The sequence below is a fragment of the Manis javanica genome, chromosome 4 (assembly GCF_040802235.1).
Source record: "Manis javanica isolate MJ-LG chromosome 4, MJ_LKY, whole genome shotgun sequence".
In the NCBI taxonomy this organism is placed as follows: Eukaryota; Metazoa; Chordata; class Mammalia; order Pholidota; family Manidae; genus Manis; species Manis javanica.
Window position 1 is genome coordinate 148,828,895 of NC_133159.1, and position 19,537 is coordinate 148,848,431.

At 39.4% G+C, this 19,537-nt stretch overlaps 1 protein-coding gene, 2 non-coding genes and 1 pseudogene across 3 annotated transcripts in view; 1 reads left to right on the forward strand and 3 right to left on the reverse strand.

Annotated features, from left to right (window-relative positions):
- LOC140849100 (DNA ligase 3-like) overlaps positions 1-19,537 on the forward strand; it is an 854,661-nt pseudogene that overhangs the window by 582,874 nt on the left and 252,250 nt on the right.
- LOC118969968 (inactive serine/threonine-protein kinase TEX14-like) overlaps positions 1-19,537 on the reverse strand; it is a 107,753-nt gene that overhangs the window by 84,984 nt on the left and 3,232 nt on the right. Inside the window, exon 3 of the mRNA XM_073235348.1 lies at positions 5,788-6,015. Coding sequence (XP_073091449.1) covers positions 5,788-5,840 — 53 coding nt within the window. The 5' untranslated portion in view covers positions 5,841-6,015. The remainder of the gene's footprint in view (positions 1-5,787; positions 6,016-19,537) is intronic.
- Positions 13,666-13,830, reverse strand: LOC118968341 (U1 spliceosomal RNA). The gene has a single exon (XR_005055965.2). It is a non-coding gene; the product is annotated as a U1 spliceosomal RNA (small nuclear RNA).
- On the reverse strand, positions 15,445-15,609 carry LOC140849338 (U1 spliceosomal RNA). The gene has a single exon (XR_012131076.1). It is a non-coding gene; the product is annotated as a U1 spliceosomal RNA (small nuclear RNA).

Consider the following 19,537-nt stretch of genomic DNA (forward strand, 5'->3'; position numbering starts at 1 on the left):
GGCATGCAAAGGTTCTGGTGTGGATTTCTTCCCAAGAGCCTGAATTGTGCGCTGTAGAGCAGGGCAGGGCAGTTTGAGAGGCCGCCGCAGAGAAGGCAGCACAATGGTTTACAACCGTTCTGAATTGCTGCTCCACTCTGGGACCATATCACACCCTCAGTCTCCATTTCCCCAAATCCTAAAGTGGGAATAATACTGCTTGACTCCCACACAATTTCTATGCGGACTGACTAGCAGACTGTGTGGATGCAGTCTGGAGCCCCTCCACCACCACCCAGGCCATTCCACTCCTAGACTGGTGCCCAAGGTGATGGGGACCCAAAGCCAGCTTCACCAAGATTCAAGTCCCCACACTTCTCTGCTTAAAGGGAAGCAGCATCCGGGTCAGGATTTGGTAACACACCGAGTACTCCTCCCTTCTTCTCAGACAAGGAAAACAGATGACACAATGGTGTCTTCCTTTCTGCCCTTGCTGGCTAGGTGCTCTGGTCAAAATGGTTGCATGATATAGAGGCAAAACTTAATTAACCTCCGTCCTGGCTGCGCCAGAAAATTTAACTGGCATAGACAGTTTAGCAAGATAAAAGCATATGAATTTATTTAACATTAGTTTACCTGACACAGGAGCTCTCATAAGGAAATATGGATCCAAAGAAGAGGCAAAACCTAAATGCTTTTAAATGAGGGTGAAAAAAGGCAATTGTGGAAAAGAAACTAACATATATGGGAAGGCTAAAGGTAGATAAGAATTATTTTAACAAGGTCTGTTTGTACAGAATTCTCTGGGCTTTGACTCCCCTTCTTTGGGAATGTTTCCTTCCCCCTGGTATAGGGAGGACGTCTTTCAGACGGGAGTGTTGCCTCCTGATTTCTGGAAGAAAAGGGGAGGCCAGGACACTCTTTTTATACCTGCTGTTTTGTAAATGCTTTTAGCTCAAAATAATCCTTATGCCAAAGTGCCATATTTTGGGGAAGTGTATTTTGCAATGTTTCAGTGGTATTTCAGTCGTAGTTCACATGATTTTTAAAAAAGCTTTGCTTTGGCTGACTCACAAACTCCAAAAAGGGACTAGAGGTTACCAGAGGGGAAGGGTGGTGGGAGAGAGAAGGGGAATGAGGGGTAGTATTATGACTAGTACACACTGTGTGGGGAGGATCATGGGGAAGACAGCGCAGCACAGAGAAGACAAGGAGTGACTCTGTGGCATCTGACTACACTGACAGAGAGTAACTGCAATGGGGTATGGGGGCGGGGACTCGATAATATGGGTGAATGTAGTAACCCCATTGTTTTTCATGTGAAACCTTCATTACAGTATATATCAATGATATATTAATTTTAAAAAAGAGCTTTGCTTTGTTTTAATTTTTTTGGAGGGTATTTTTAATAATTTAAATATTAAAACAATTTATAATAATAGTGATAAATGTCCCTTGCGGATGATTTGGAAAAGACAGGTATTTTGAAAAAATAAAGTCATAATTCCACTATAATATTACTATTAACACTTTGCTGTTAAAGATGATAATTCCAATTCTTTATGCAGAAATATTTTAGAATTAAAGTTCATGTGCTGTTTTACCTTTTCCATTCATTTTGCACTATTCTGGGTCATAGACAATTTATATAATCAACATTCTACTGCTTGCATTTTACTGCCATTATAACTGCAAAGAACAGCCTTGTAGATACATCTTTTTGAACAATTAATACTGACTTAGAGTAATTTCTAGTAGTTTTCCCCGTTATTTTAATATTTTAGTCATTTTAAGGAGTATCTAAAATTACTTGGGGGCGTAGAGGTGACATATGATAAACATTTCTAAATTCTTTAGAAACTGTGGGGGGAGTTGGTGAAGTGGGGAGTCTAGTAAACATAATGTTCCTCATGTAATTGTAGATTAAGGATACCAAAAAAACATTAAATTCTTTAGAAACAACTTTTCCCTATTCCCTTTATCTTTCAAAGTCAAGATCAATTTCTAATTTCAGACTTCATAGTTAATAAAAAATAGAATTTATAATCCTCAAGTTTCTTGAGATTGAGAGGGAAGCCTAAACTGTATAGCATTGCATACAAAGAGCAGCATTTGAAATTGAATATACGCTAGATTAAAACTATTTCTAAAAAGGCAAGGTTTTAGAGACTTAAGGGAAATGTAATTTGCCAAAATGCAAACTAACATAATTATGTGAGTGTCAATAGCGAACTATGGACTGACTTTTTTCTTCCTAAATATTCTGTAACATGACTATGATACCGTGGTAAAAAAAAAATTTATATACATCTCATGCCTAATTATATACATCTAGTGCCAAAAAATGTTCATACCTTTTGACCTAGAAATTTCTTTTAATTTACCTAAAAGAAGTAATGCTAGAGAAAGACAATGTTCTATATACAAGGGTGTTCACCACAGATTTACTTACAATGGTAAAAAACCAAAATCACCCCAAAACTCTAGATATCAAAGCACTACAGAAATGGAATATTAAGCAAACACAGTAACAAAATGATTAACAACATGAAAAAATTGTATTATAGAAGGTTAGTAGGAAAAAAGGATATGAAATGGCATGTATACTACGACTACAATTTTGTAAAAATGTATGTCCTTAAGAAAAATTACTAGGAGAAAATGCACTAAAATGATATAAATGTTACTGGTTGTGAGATGCAGGTTACAGACTTTCAATAATACTATTATATTTTTTTTGTTTTTTTAAGAAGACAACCAAATCTTGGTTGAATTACCAGAGGCGTATCTTAAATACTATTTAGAGAGTTCTGAACACAGGGTTTAGCATCAGATAGATGTAGATTTAAACTCTGATTTTACCATATTTTACTTCTCAGTGTTTGACTTTACCCTCTAGGAACAATGATGATTATCAGTAATTCTACACACACAGAATAAAATCACCAACTACAATCATCAATTGACTCAAGGGCCAAGATGGAGGAACATAGCTCCTCCCTCAGTACTGTTAAGTATGTGGAGAGTCCCTACGTACCTGGGGAAGGGCACACCTGCCGAACCCTCTCAGGTCATGGCTGCCCCTGCCAACTCAGGCGTTCTGTTCCAACAAATATGACCCTCAGTCTGTGAGTACCACCCCATCTCTGAATTTCCACCCATTTCTTAGCCTATTGGGGGTCAGAGAAGGGTTGATGCTCAAAAATATAATGAGGGTGGCATTACACTAAATTTGTTTGTTGTTCTTAAAACACAGAATCTTTATTTTCCAGGTAGTTTACCTATAAAGTAAAGAAAAACCTTTCACAATCTTACCAAGAACAGAACAATAGTCCAATAAAACTTTGTTCTTTTACAAGTAGTGATCCTATAGCATCTTACTATGCTGATGGACAGTGACTGTAATGGGGTATGTGGTGGGACTTGATAATGGGGGGAATCTAGTAACCACAATGTTGCTCATGTGATTTTATATTAAGGATACCAAAATAAATAAATATATATATAAAAACAAAAATCTTTGTTCTTTTAGCAGATGAAAGAAAATTTAGCTTCAAACTGTTTTATGTAAGTGTACTATTAAAGCTGTTTTAAAACCCTGATAATCAAACAGTATTAGCCAGCGTTGACTTCACAACATAAAATTTCTTTTCCACAGTCCTCTGCAACTTTCTATATCCATTTAGGCCCAGTCCCAATCTTTGTCCTTCCTTATTCCAAGATTAACCAGTGATTTTAGTTTAGACAATGTTATTCTCTTTTTCCTTAACAAAAACACATTCTATATTCCCTGCATACTCTGCATATAAAAATAATCCCATTTCTTCCCTTCTTTTGCATTGTACTTAATTTTTAAAAGCTGAGTTTGTTATTTAAGTTCATAATGCAGGTCTGCCAAGAAGACCATGGTGCCAACACAATTTAATCTAAATGTCTACCACCAGGAAAGCATGAGCAACTACAGCCACTCTACATGCCCTAGGTTGCAGGGATCTGAGCCCATTCACTCCTGACACACACTGGCCCTGACTCTGCATTTCCCATCATAGAGCTCTGCAATATAAACCAGTCATTTTCTATTTAGACATTTTCTAGATACACTCATCCAAAAAGTATGAGCCAGCTCACCTCACTTATACAATATTATCTCATTACTGAACTACCTTCTTAATCTAATTCAATTCCAGAAGGTTTGATTTCACAGGAGGAAGGTAACACTTGGGCTGTTACCATGGTATCCATAAATTCCAGGCTGGCCACAACCCTGAGACCTCTAGGACTATTTGTGTGCACCACAGATTAGATTTCACAGATACTCAAAGGCTCTTTTTGCTATGCTGCAAAAATTGTATTTCTGATAACCACACTGCTTACTCAGTATTTTCAGCATTCACAAAGTATTCTCTTGAATTTTTATGAGTGCTGCTAATGATAAAATAAAAATCAGTTCTCAACTCATTACTTACAGGTATATAGTGCATACTTCTCATTCACAACCACTTAAACTTTGAAGGTACCAGCCACTAAAGTTACTAAGAGGAATAATTCAGAGATGAATAAGAAGATCACAATATGTAGGGAAAACACACATGCCAGAACTATAGGTAAAGAGTGGCGAGCACGAATAAAATGGGTAAGAATTAAGTTCAGTCAGGACTACATTATGACTTTGAAGGGTCCTACACACCTTTGCCCTCAAGGGGCCCTTTCCTCCATAAAAAATAACAACAAAATCACAACATAACAAAATCGTATGACTGCACTGATTAAAAAAATGGATATAATATATATGATATTTTCTTCCACCTAAAAATTCTTTCTCTTCTGATTTTTAAAGAAGTAAGGTGCCTTAGGCACTGTGCCTACAGTACCTAATGTTTAAGTCCATCTTGGGCTCACTGGCAGTTGGGGTGGATCCCAGGCAGCTTCACAATAAGAAGTGAATGAATTATGCATTTTCCAGGTTGATGAGGGAAGGCAAGGCATTCTAGGAAGAGCGAGCACGTGTTTACGGAGTAACACAGCAATGCCTAGAAACTTTTCCATAAGGCAGCAAGTACTCATATAACATAAGCAACATATGTAACTTAAAGCTTTAGTAACCACATTTAAAGTGGTAAAAAGAAGCAGTTGAAGTTAATTTTAATAACGTTTTACTTACACCAACATATCTGAAATGTTGTAACTGAAATGTTATCATACAAAACAAAACAATGACCAAAAACTTCTCATACCAAATCTTCAAAATTCTTTGTATACTTGGCCTTGGCCCCTTCCCAACGCGGCCAACTAAGATCCCAAACATTGGGACATTTTGTTGACAGAAAAAACGATCTCACAGTAGTCTCACTACTAAAAAAAAAAAAAAATTAATTTTCTTTCCACATTAGTGTGTCAATTATGGTCTACAAGGTTCCTACACAACAATATTAAGCCATAAAAACCCAAATGAACCACAAATCGAACGACCACGACCCTCCGTGAATCTGCGTTCGTGTCAGCAGTAAAAAAAAAAAAAAATGACAGCAGTCACCAACTACTACAAATCACATACTAGGATCACAAAAATCAGCACAGACATTACAACGAAAGAAATTCTCTGAGAAAAAACACCTCGGAGACCACAGTACTCCCTCTGCTGCATAAATGCGACTTGAATTTGATCCCCGCACTGCCACCTGCTGTGCACACCACCCTAAGGTTCGGGTCATTCCTGAAATGCCTCTAACTGGCCTCCTTCGACATATAACGACCCGAAACACCAGATTCTCGCACTATATCTTAGTACTGATAATAGCAAATACTCACGCGTAACTTTCCAGGGAAGGCGGCTCCAAAATGCCCAGAGGCCTAACCGACATCCCCCACACCTCCCGGATTAGGTCACGGCGGGGCAGCTTCACGCACAGGCTGCTTCGGAAGACTGACCGGCTCCCGCTGCCCAAAGTGACATCAGACGGTTCTCCTGACAGGAATCCAGCCTCCTCCCAACTTTCAGCGAAGCTGAGGTCATCGGATCTCCTCGGGTGCAGTCCCCTTGAGCAAAAGGACAAGCGAGTTCAGTCCCTCTGGGGCACCTGCGCCAGCAGAGGCGGCACGGGAAGTCCGCCGAGAGCGTCTGGCCACGTGCTGGCGGGGAGTACTGCGAGGACGGAGGGCCCGAGAGGCCACCATCTTGGCTGTGATTCACTGTCCACACTATGCGACTCTAGATAAACTTCCAGCCTCCGAATCTGTTCCCCAGTTTCTACAGAATGCGGAGGAACCCCACCCAGCTCAGGCCCCTGCCCCTGCCGGCTAATACCCAGCGCCCCAGAGCACCTGAGGATGGACAGATGTCCTCGGGCACACACCCTGGACATCCCTACCTCTCCCCTCTGGATTTTTTCTTTCTCCTAATCCGTTTCTCTTTTTTTGCTAGGTAAATAATATATTTGAAAAACCTGTTTTGTTGTTGCTCCATCTTGAGGGTATTTTATGTGTTTCGAACCAGGGCAAATTTCTTTTGGCTTTCAGTCTATTTACTCCCAGAAAGGGGAATCGGACTTTTCAGTTCATTTGCTTTTTCAGACCCCAGAAACCACGTGACTCACTAGCCCCATCCCCCCGCTCCCCCCAACCCTCTCATCTTGCTACCTTTACACTGCAGCACAGCACACTTCCTCTATCTGGTCCTTGATCCAGCAACACTCACCTCAACTCCCATTTCCCCCAGCACTGCTGGAGAACTTGGGACCCTCCAAATTCATGTAAATCACAACCACGTCCTCACCACTACCTGGCTTTCCTTTTACACATACCAGTGAAGTTCCCTCTACCCTGCTGTTGAAACCTCTCCACCTAAACCACTGGTTCTCAGTGACTGTGCCACCACTACCAAGGGACAGCTTTCAAAAATCTGTGGGGACATTTCTGTTTCCTTGTGTAGTCATGCCAAGCATTTATATATTAAAATATTGTATTACAACATTTTATTTCTCCTTTATAATACAGTTAGGACTTTATACTATTTGTGGGGGAAGTAAAGGTAGCTTATGTTTTCTACTAACATCTTCAGGATAGTAAAGGGAACATTACCATTTGTTATAAAAGGGGACTCTGGGTTTCACAGAATTGAGAGCCACAACCCTAATCCAATCACACCTGTTAAAAACAAAGATGTGGGCCCAAGAAGGTGTCACTTCTGTTAGGCCAAGTCACCAAACGAGGGCCTAATACTTAAACCTAATTACAGTTCCAACCTCCCCCTGAAATGTAGTCAGGAACTTTCTGGCCACCATCATCAACAAAATAATCTCTCATGAATAAAATAAGCCCTCTCCAGCTTCCCTAAAAGAAAATGGGGATCGTATGCATTATAAGACCCCCGGCTCTTCCCCCTATAAGAAAGTGACCTGACCTTGCCTGAAACAACCCCTTCCTTTCCTTTGTTAGTAACTCCCCCACCCACTCTCGTCTTTAAAAACTTGCACTTTGTACAATTCACCAGAGCACCTCTCTGCTCCCTAGAGGGGGATTCTGCCGGATTCATGAATCACTTAATAAAGCCAATTAGATCTTCAAATCTACTTGGATGAATTTAGTTTAACACACGCATATATTCCTTTAACAGGAATGAGAATAATTTAGCTGCTTTTTTATTTCAAAGGTACAATGAACGCTATTTCCCACTAGTGTTCCTCAAAGTGCAAGCCATAACCAACTACCGAATTAGGTCTGCAGATGAGACCAGGGTGTGTGAACTTTTAGCACGCTTTCCAGGTAATTCTTACATTCTGAAGCTTGAGAACCACTGGCCCTGGCTTTTCTGTTGTGTCAGAGGAAGATCACCTTTCTCATTCAACCTCTCATTCTGCATGCTCCCAATTTCATCTTCTCCGACTTCCCTCACTCCTCTGCCCCGGATGTGCCTCCTTTTCGTTCAAACACACACAGGATTCCTTTATCCAGACAAGAAATCTTGATCAATTCCACAGTCCCCTATTTTACTAGTCTATTGCTTTTTTAAATTTATTTGGCTCTTAGGGGTTAATTCATTGGTTTAACATCATATTTACAGAATAGCTCCTACATGTCAGACACTGTTCTATGGTTTTACAGATTATTATCTCATTTAATTCTCACAGTGCTTTTCTTCAGTTGGTAAAAAACAGGTGAACATGAGTGAAAATCCTCAGAATAGCTACTTCTGGGAGCTAGGAAGGACCGGAATAAACCATACCCTGAAACTGAAACACCATCAGCAGCACAATAAGCCGCCTCAACACATACTCCAGCTGTCAGCAAGAGATTCTCAGAAACATTGCTAGGGAGACTTTAGGGACACCCGGGTCTAATCCCAGGGCAGCATCCTACAATAAAGGAGAGTTCTACAATAAAGAAAGAAGAGTCAAATGTGTTCAACTTAACTGACAACTGTCTGTAGAAAGGCTTCACACAAGATGGTGGTCTCCTGAAACAAATGGCTGCACTGTAGAGAAAAATAGCTGTTTCAAAGGATAATATACCCTAGTTATTTCAACACACTCAAAAGTCCAGATCTCAAACTTATCCTAGAGAACAACAAGCAAGCCAGATATGTCTTAATTCTCCTTTCTTACCAGTATAAAATCAGGAGAAAAAGCAAATAAAGTTAGCATTCCTTTGCCATAAATTAGTCAGTCCAGGTTTCCATGCTTGAGTAAAACACTGAATAACAGGAAAGTGAAGAATAACAGAATAATATTTAGCAAAAAAAAGGAACAAAATAGTGATAAATGTAATAAGGTGGATGAACTCAAAAACATGCTATGTGAAAGCAGTCACAAAACACTGTATGATTCCATGTTATATAATATTTCTAAACAAGGCAAATCTAGAGAGTCAGAAAGGAGATCAGCTGTTGCCTATGGTAGTGTTGGGGCATGGGAACCAGGAGCAACTGCCAGTGGGCACAGGGAAATTTTAGAGGGGGTTATAAAAATGTTCTAATACTGGGTTATGGTTGGGCAATTGTATAAAAATCATTAAACTATGTAGTGGGTGAATGTTATGTGTATATTATACCTCAATAAACACTGCTAAAAAACATGTCAAAGAGAAAACAGAGCAATTATCTTCAGAGATACTTGTTTAGAGGCACAAATGCTTAGAAATAACTTGCCTTTAGAGGCACAAGTGCAAACAGCTTCTAGGGCTTTGGAGGAGAGCTGCTTACACTCGTCCGCCACCATGTGGCCACAGAGTGGGAACTCATCCACTTTTGCATTTTTCCGATACAGGTCAAACCTGTGTATCTTGGCATCAGGGACACCTTGGCAGAAGGGAGACTTTGAGTATGGCTTGTTCTTAGAATACCTGTGACATCTGGTGGGGAGGTGGCTCATGGTGATACCACGATCTTCAGTGGCACACCGAAGGGAAAGAATCTATTTTATGAACCAGCACTACTCTGATACCTAAACCAGATAAAACCCATATAAGAAGCCTACAGACTATGATTCCTCATGGACACACACACAAAATTCCTTTAATTATTTTAAAGTTGCAAACCAAATTCAGCAATATGCAAAAAGGAGCAATACATCACAATCAAGTGGGGTTTATCCCAGGAATGCAAAGTTGTTTCACATTAGAAAATTATTCAGGCAGACATGACATTATACATAGAAAAATATAAGGAATCCACCAAAAAACTACTAGAAATAAAAACTGAATTCAGCAAAGTTGCAGGATACAAAATTAATACACAGAAATCTGTTGCATTCCTATTTACTAACAACGAACTAACAGAAAGAAAATTAGGAAAACAACTCCATTTAAAATTACATCAAAAAGAATAAAATACCTAGGAATAAACCTACCAGAGGAGGGGAAAGACCTATATTCTGAAAACTAAGACACTCATGAGAGAAATTAAAGGAGACTCCAATAAATGGAAATCTATCCCATGCTCATGGAAAGGAAGAATTAATATCGTCAAAATGGCCACCCTGCCCAAAGCAATGTACAGATTCAGTGCAAACCCTATGAGAATGCCAAAAGCTTTCCTCAATGAACTGGAACAAATAGTTCTAAAATTCATATGGAACCACAAAAGGCCCCGAAAGCCAAAATAATTCTGAGGAAAAAGTACAAAGCTGAAGGGGTTACACTCCCTGACTTCAAGCTTTATTACAAAGCTACAGTAATCAAAACAATTTGGTACTGGCAGAAGACCAGACCCATAGATCAATGGAACAGAATAGCCCAGATATAACCCATCCATATTTGGTCAGTTAATACATGATCAAGGAGCCATGGATATACAATGGAGAAAAGACAGCCCCTTAACAAACGGTGTTGGCAAAACTGGACAGCTATGTATGAGAATGAACTGGATTGTCTAACTCATACACAAAAGTAAACTCTAAATGGATCAATGAACTGAATGTAAGTCATGAAACCATAAAAGTCTTAGGACAGAACGTAGGCAAAAATCTCTTTAATATAAGCATGAGCAATTTTTTCCTGGACACGTCTCCTCAGTCTAGGGAAACAAAATAAAAAACGAACAAGTGGGACTATATCAAAGTAAAACGCTTCTGTACAGCAAAGGACACCATCAGCAGAACAAAAAGGCACCCTACATATGGGAGAATATCTGTAAGAAGTTAACATCCAAAATACATAAACAGCTCATATGCCTCAACACCCAAAAAACAAATAACCCAATTAAAGAATGGGTGGAGGACCTGAACAGACACTTCTCCAAAGAAGCAATACAAATGGCCAACAGGCACATGAAGAGATGCTCCACATCGCTAAATCATCAGGAAAATGCAAATTAATGCCACAATGAAATATCACCACACACCAGGTAGAAGGGTCCTATCTGAAACACAAGAAATACCAACTGTTGGCAAGGATGCGGGGAAATGGGAACCCTCCTCCACTGTTGATGGGAATTGAAATGGGTGCAACCGCTGTGAAAAGCAGTACAGAGGTTCCTCAAAAAATTAAAAATAGAAATATCACATTACACAGTTACTCCACTTCAAGGGAGTTATCTGAAGAAAAAAAAGTCCCTGATTCGAAAAGTTAAATGCACCCCTTTGTTAACTGCAGCACTATTTGCAATAGCCAAGATATGGAAGCAACCTAAGTGTCCATCAATTGATGAATGGAGAAAGAAGAAGTGGTACACATACACAACGGAAAGGTATTCAACCATAAAAAGAAACAAAGAATCCTGTCATTTGCAACAACATAGATGTACCTCATGGGTATCATGCCCAGTGAAATAAGCCAGGCATAGAAACACAAATACAATGTGATTACACTTATGTTTGGAGTATAAACACAAAGCAGAACAGAAGGAACAAAACAGCAGCAGACTATCATAGACACTGAGAAGTGACTGGTGGTTACCAAGGGGGAAGAGTTGGGGTAGACTGGCAAGGATGATGAGGGGGATAAAGGAGCACAATAATTGGCAATCACTATATAAATCTGTCACGTGGATGGTAGGACAGCATGGAGAACACGGTCAATGATTCTGTAACATCTTCATATGTGGACAGTTAGTAACCGCCCTAGAGGGGGAGTGAGGATTTAATATTATGGGTAACTGCTGAACCACTGTATTGTACATGTGAAACAAACATAAAATTGTACATGAATGATACTTCAACAAAGAATAATTTAAAAATTAAAATAAAAGAACATCAGTCTCTATAATTTATCATATGAACTGATTAAGAAGTAGGTGCAGAAAAATTCATTAATAAAGTTCCACAGCCATTTATGACTAAAAGAAAAAACTTAGCCAAGTACGATGGCTTCAGAAATGTTACCTATAAAAATCCATACACTAATACACTTGATGGTGCAGACTGAATGCTTTTCCCTCAGATTAGGAACAAGAAAAATACATGACTACTTTAGGCATCTTTATTCAAAATTGTACTGGAAGTCCTAGCTAGAGCATAAGGCAAAGAAATAAGTAAAAGCTGTAGTTTGGAAGTGAAAATACCTTTATTCACATATGACATGACTGCACAGAAAATGGCAAAGCATTTACCTAAAACATCCTATAAAACTCATAACTAAATTTAGCAAAGTCACAGGATACAAGATAAATACATGAAAATCAACTGTATCTAGATACTAGCAATGAACACTTACAAAATGAAAAATTTAAGTGGGAGAAAGACAATTACTGCATGATGTTGCTTATATGTGGAATCTAAAAAACAAAACAAAACAAAACCCAGAGTCAACAGATACAGAGAACAGATTGGTGGTTGCCAGAGGGAAGGAGTTAGAGGATGAGTGGATGTAGGGAATGAGGTGAGAAGTACAATTTCCACCTATAAAATAAATAAGTCATGGGCATGTAATGTAATGCATGGGTAACACAGTCAGCAATATTGTATTAGCTTTGTAAGATAACAATGATAACTAGACTTACTGGTGACCATTATGCAATGAATATAAAAGTCAAATCCTATGTTGTACATCTGAAACAATATACTGTTGTAATTAATTATATATACATCAATAAACAGCAAAACAAGAAAATGAAATTTACAAATCAATACTATTTACAAGTGGTAAATACTGCACATTTTCTTACCAGTAACATCTCTCCCTGCCCTTTCTTCTATCACCCCACAGTATTATATAAATTATGTGTCAAACAATACAGTCTACAACAACATTAATAAATTATCTTTATGGGTGGACAGGGCAAAATCATAACATTTTCTTTGAAAATCCCAAAGCCTTGTTAATACACTCATCTTTTCAAGTGAGGAGTCAACAAATAATAAAAGGATATGACTTAAAGTTATTAAGGGAACTGATGGAAGAACTAGAAACTGTTCCATAAATATAATAAAAGGACAGAGGAGGGACAGTACTGAGATGGGAAATATCAGCTAAACCTTTAGTATAAATACAGCACACACAAATTATTTATTGATGTAACTGAAGAAGCAGATGAAAGAATTTTAAAAGTAGTGCTCTGAGGAGAGTGGATGGGGCAGGATGAGAAAGGGTAGGTTAGCTGTTATTTTTCAGGTTGAGCCCTTCTATATGATGTTTTTAAAATCACAAGCACACCACTACTTCACTAGAAAAGTTATTTTGGGAAAACAAAAACAAAACGCAAGTCTAGGAGAAAACACAAAACACTGTTATCAGCAGAGATTATATTGTAGCCCAGTTTCTCATTTGGCGGGAAATTTAAGGCAACAGCTCTTAGGGGACATTCTTGAAAAGGAGTGAAAAGCCCCTCTGAACATAGAACCGCTCAGCTCGGGAAAGTGTAAGTGGTACATTATAAACTCCCAGACTTTTGGTAAGTAGGCCATCATTTCACAGTGCTACTCAACAAACTGAAGACAGCCCCTTAAGGTTTTCACCACCTTCTGTCCTATGTGCATTCCTTTGCTCAGTCTTCCCCAAAAGCCTCTTCTTTTCCCTACACATCCTGGTAACTACAGTAACAAATGCAGAGCTTAAGGTGATGGAGTCAGCCCTCTAGCCTTCGGGAGAAAAAGGCAATTCCCAATTCCGCCGACCAACCAAGCAAGCAGGAAGGATCACCCACACTAAATTATACAAAAGCTAAATATAGAGTGAAGTGCAGAAACTCAAGGCACTGCATTAACTACAAATCAACAACTAGTTTACTCATGACTGTCTTTTAAAATGCAAGTTTGATAAGGAAAAGCAGGAACACAGTCCCCCACTGACACAAAGTATGCAGCCAAGCTTCCCACTTTGGGGAAATTTGCAGGAGTCAGCACATCTTGAATGCAATGGTTGAACCCCACTCTGGGAAAACCACCTTCATGATCATAGTATCTTCCCCTGCCAGGTAAATACAAAAAAAAACCCCGCTTCCTGACACCTCCCCATCAGATTCCAAACACTGGACACAAAGGGTCACTCACTCTCATCAGGCAAGCTCTACACTGTCACGAAACAGAGTTCTCCAAACTGTAGAAGCTACCCAGTAACAGTTGGATACTGGGAAATTTGCAAAAACCATAAACACATAAATACAATCCTGAACACGACCAGCAGACAGACGCTGGGCTCATTTACCTACTCTGAGCAACTTCTGGTGACCTCACTACAGCTCCTGAAATCTGCAGGTTTGGTTGCTGTGGTGAGCTAAATAATGAACACCCCACTGCCAAAAACGATCCACGTCCTAATCTCTGGAGCCTGTGAATATATCTCTGGGGCAAAAGGAATTTTGCTGGTGTGACCAAGGATTTTAGATGGGAGTACCTCAAATTATCCAGGTAGGCCTAATGTAATTACAGGACTCTCAGGAAGGAAGCAGGAAGGCCACAGAAACAGATGCCAGAAGCGAGGTTTTAAATGGAGGAAGGAGAGGACTATGCACAAGGGAGTAAGAGAGAGAGCTTCTTGAAAATTGGGAAAAGTAAGGAAGCTCTCCACTAGAAGAAAGGTAGCCCCCCACTTACTTTTGACCTCGAAAGCCAGAAGATGAATTTACTGGAAACTGGGACAAATGTACTAGAACAGCAATAAACATATAAGACCTTGAAACAAAAACAACAAGCTCTCCACAAGAAGAAAGGTAGCCCCCACCCTTTACTTTTTCTATCATTAATGTACAATTACATGAACATTATGGTTACTAGAATCCCACTTATTATCAAGTCCCCAGCACATACCCCATTACAGTCACTATCCATCAGCGTAGTAAGATGCTATAGAATCACTACTTGTCTTCTCTGTTATACTGCCTTCCCTGGGTCCTCATCCTCTATATTATATGTGCTAATCGTATTGCCCCTTTTTCCCCCTTATCCCTCCCTTCCCACCCATCCTCCCCATCCTCCCCAGTCCCTTTCCCTTTGGTAACTCAGTCCATTCTTGGGTTCTGTGAGTCTGCTGCTGTTTTGTTCCTTCAGTTTTTTTCTTTGTTCTTATACTCCACAGATGAGTGAAATCATTTGGTACTTGTCTCTCTCTGCCTGGCTTATTTCACTGAGCAGCATAATATCCTCTAGCTCCATCCACGTTGTTGCAAATGGTAGGATTTGTTTTCTTCTTATGGCTGAAAAGTATTCCATTGTGTATATGTACACATCTTTATCCATTCATTTACTGATGGACACTTAGGTTGCTTCCATTTCTTTGCTATGGTAAATAGTGCTGTAATAAACATAGACCCCACCTCTTACTTTAGGCCTCCATAACAAGAAGCTGGATTAATTTACTGGAACCTGGGGTAAATATACTAGAACAACAAAAAAATTACCAGACCTTGAAAGAGAAAAAACAAAGATAGGTCTGAATACATCTTAGAATATATGAGCAGTTTCTTTGTACCCAAAGAACTTTAGTTTTCAAACACCACTTCAGTTTCTACAAACACCCATTACTGCATTCCTTGAATCACTCCCATGAAAGACTACAAATTCATCTGAAAACAAACCTTTTTTTTCATACACATAGAATCAGGGGAAAGCGCGAATGCAGTCCCCCAAATACCACAAATTATGCAGTTGAGTTTCCCACTTGTGGGTAAAATGCAGAGATCAGCACATCCACAGTGCAATGCATAAGGCTCGCCCTGAGAAAACCACCTTCATGTTCATGGTATTTCCCCTGCCAGGTAAATATGAGTTGCTTAGCGTGCCCCGCACCTCATCCTCAGATTCACATCACTATGAAGAAAGGGGCACTTTTCTCATGCAGCCTACCGTTCCCCTTCTTTCTAGAATAGAGACTCCAGACTATTATTTAACAGGAGGCACTAGTTTGCATACCTGCATATTGCCAAAATCTTGGGAAATATATGCCTAGTGTAAGCATGACCAGCAGTCACTGCGCCACTCTACATATTCCACACCCCTTTTGCTGATCTCATTTAGCGCGTCTTTGCTCAGTCAGTAGTGTTCCCAAAAAACTGGAAAGACGTTCTACGGATTTAAAGGGAAACAATTTAGTTCCTTCAAGTGCTTGGCGCCAAAGACGTCACTGATGTTTGGCGCACTTCAAAAGCAGCTATCACGTAACTGAAAGAGCAACTCTAAAAAGGTGAAATTTGGCAAAACTACAATCTGTAAATCCAGTCCACGTATTACTAAAAATAAGTCGTTCGTTCAAAGCTTCACCGACAAGTATAAAACATGCTCTTTCAAATCTGCAGCAAACAATCACCTTTAAGTGAAAGAACAGTTGCACAAACACTGATTCTAATTTTGATCGGAGCAAACTAGCGAAAAGCTCCCACAGCGCCCCCACCTACACACGTGTTTAGAGAATTCACAGGGACCCGCGCAGCCCGCGATGTGATGATGGGCCCTCACCATTGGAAACCACCTTCCTCATCGGAGTGTCTCCTCTCCAAAGCAAAAATAAATTGTGTTTTGACGGGTCTTTAGAGCCTCCCAAGCTCATAACTAAAAATACACAAGATGAGCAGAATACCTGGCCCACAGTAAGCACAAAAATTATTACTCATTGTTTTCATATTAATAAAAGTAGACCTATTAAAAATACGTATTTTAAAGTAAAAGTAGCCCAGTTAAACAGTGGGAAAGGATGTACACCCATGTACACAGCAGCATTATTCATAACAGCCAAGAAGAGGTAGAAGCAACCCAAGTGTCCACCCATAGATGGATAAACAAACAATCTGGTAGAGACATACAATGGAATATTACTGAGCCTCAAAAGAGAAAATTCTGACACATGCTACAATATGGAGGAATTTTCAGGAAGTGGTGGTTGCCACTGGCTAGGGGAAGGGGAAGGGGGACTGGGAGTTGTTTAATGGGTAGAGTTTCAGGTTTGTGAGACACATTTCTGGAAAGCAGTTGCACAACACTGAATACAATTAATGCTACTGAAGTGTACACTTAAAAGTAGTTAAGATGGTAAATTTTGTGCTATGTGCATTTTACCACTATTAAAAATTACATTACAGTAGCCAAGAAATGGAAGCAACTTAAACGTCCATCAGTAGATGAATGGATAGAGAGGAGGTGGTACATATACACAATGGAATACTATTCAGCCATAAGAAGAAAACAAATCCTACCATTTGCAACAACATGGATAGAGCTAGAGGGTATTATGCTCAGTGAAATTAGCCAGGCAGAGAAAGACAAGTATCAAATGATTTCACTCATCTGTGGAGTATGAGAACAAAGAAAAAACGGAAAGAACAAAACAGCAGCAGACTCAAGAATGGACACAAGAATGGACTAACAGTTACCAAAGGGAAAGGGACTGGGGAGGATGGGTAGGGAGGGAGAAGGGGGAGAAGGGGGCATTTCAATTAGCACACATAATGTAGGGGGATGGGGGACGAGGGAGGCTATACAACACAGAGAAGACAAGTAGTGATTCTACAGCATCTTACTGTAGAATCTGATGGACAGTGACTGCAATGGGGCATGTGACGGGGACTTGATAATGGGGGGAATCTAGTAACCATAATGTTGCTTATGTAATTGTACATTAATGATACCAAAATATAAAAATAAAAAAATAAATGTACAAAAGCACTAAAAAAAAATTACAAGTTGGCAAAGGATATAGATAGTTGCAGATGAAATTTATTTGGCCAATTAAATTATATGAAAAGATTTTTAACTTCCCTTAGTAATAAGAGATAATCATGATTTAAAGTCAATTGTACCTCAATTAAAAAGAAAAAAAAAAGACTGTTAAGGGCCAATGCTGGGTTGAAGGTGGGAAAAGAAGCCCTCATACTTTATTAGTAGAAGTTTAAGTGATACAAACATTTGGCAGTATGATTTAAAATGAAAATATGCACACTCTTTGACCCGGCAATTCTACTTCGAAGAATGTTTCCAGAGAGAGAGAAAGGAAAGGGTGGAGAGGTAGAAGGAGAAGGGGAGAGGAAGAACGCCCACATCATTATAACAAAAAAATGGAAATAATTCAACCGTCCAATTAAAGGGCACTCATCACAAAGACAGGCCTCCGGACAGAATAGTATGCATGCATTGGATCAACTTTCAAATAATTTTAAATTACATGGGAGAAAACTTTTCAGAAAATAGTAAGTGAAAAACAAAAGATACACATTTCTTCTCCATTTGACCACAACTATGTAAAATGAATACATTAGAGGAATTTGTAGAAAGATTAAAATAAACCGAAATGTTAATATTATCTCGAGATTTTTTTCCTTGTTGATATTTTCTGTATTTTCTTTGTTTTGTACCCATTAGCTACTTCCTACAAGTATATATTTTCCACCATATTTAAGGGGACAAAACATAAAAATAGAGGGAGTGAGCAGCAAGTCAATTATCTAAGAACCAACTCCTTTGACACATTTTTTACTGAGGCATACACTGGTCCATGGGCTTTAGGAAAACAACACTGATGGTCCCCACTCTGAGGAAGTTTTCAGTCTACTTACAGAGACATGTTAAATAAATGCTCATATAGACACATTTGCTGCTATGAGAGCCTTAAAGGGGAGATTTGAACTAGGTTTGAGGGGATTTGTTGGAGGCAGAGGTTCAAGGTCAGAGAAAGGGTCAATGAATGCTGAGATCTGAAGGATAAATAGTAGTTAATTGAGTTTAGCAGAGAGGTAATAGTACAGGCATGTGCAAAGCCTCTGTTGTGGGATAAATTCTGGCACACAAAAGGAATTAAGGCCAGAATGGCTGGAATATAGAGAATCAGAAGGAAAGGATTCAGCTAGAGGTAAACAGAAGGCAGAAGACACAAGGCTTTTTGTAAATCTTACTAAGATATTTGGTCTTAAGACCTAAAAGCAAAAGAGGGACTGACATGAACTGAGATGTACTGTAGAAAGAATATTCTGGCTGCAGCATCGGGGAACAGACTAGAGGGGAGAGGAAGACAAGATGCAGAGGAACCAGCTAAAAGGCTCTCGTGATACCAGAAGAGAAATGGTGGGAGCTTGGTCTAGAGAAGGAGACATGAACATAACCAGTATTTTAGAGAGAAAATTGATAGGATTTGTGCTGTCATTGAACATGGAGAATGAAAGGGAAGAAAGTGCTAAGGGTGATTCCTAGGTTTCTGGTTTGTGCAAATGGAAGGACAGATAATCAGTTCAGGTAGGTTGGAATGTAGGAAGAAGACAAAGTTTGGTGAGTGGGCTGAAGATAATGACTTAGGTTTAAGACAGGCTGAGTTGGAGACTTTGCATGGTCCAGTAGCCAATGGGATATTCGCCTCTGGAGGTCAGGGACAGAAATATAAATTCTAAGAATTATTGGCATATACGTGGTTACTGAACAGTAAATGTGAGGAAGATAACAGAAAGGCATAAGGTCTGGGGAAAAGAGGAAGGGAGAAAGAGAGAACAAGAGGGGAGAAAAGAACACAGAGCTGTCAGCAAAATGTCCACTCTGGGGCATTTCCTGCCCAGGTTATGGAGGATGAGCTTGCAAGGGAGACAAAAAAGCCAGATGGGTAGGAAGGAAATGAGAAGTCTGGCATCACAGAAGTGAGAGGAGTGTTTCAAGAGTTTATGATAACAAATATATATTGAGCTACTACTGTGTATAAGGCCTTGTCCAATTGATATTGC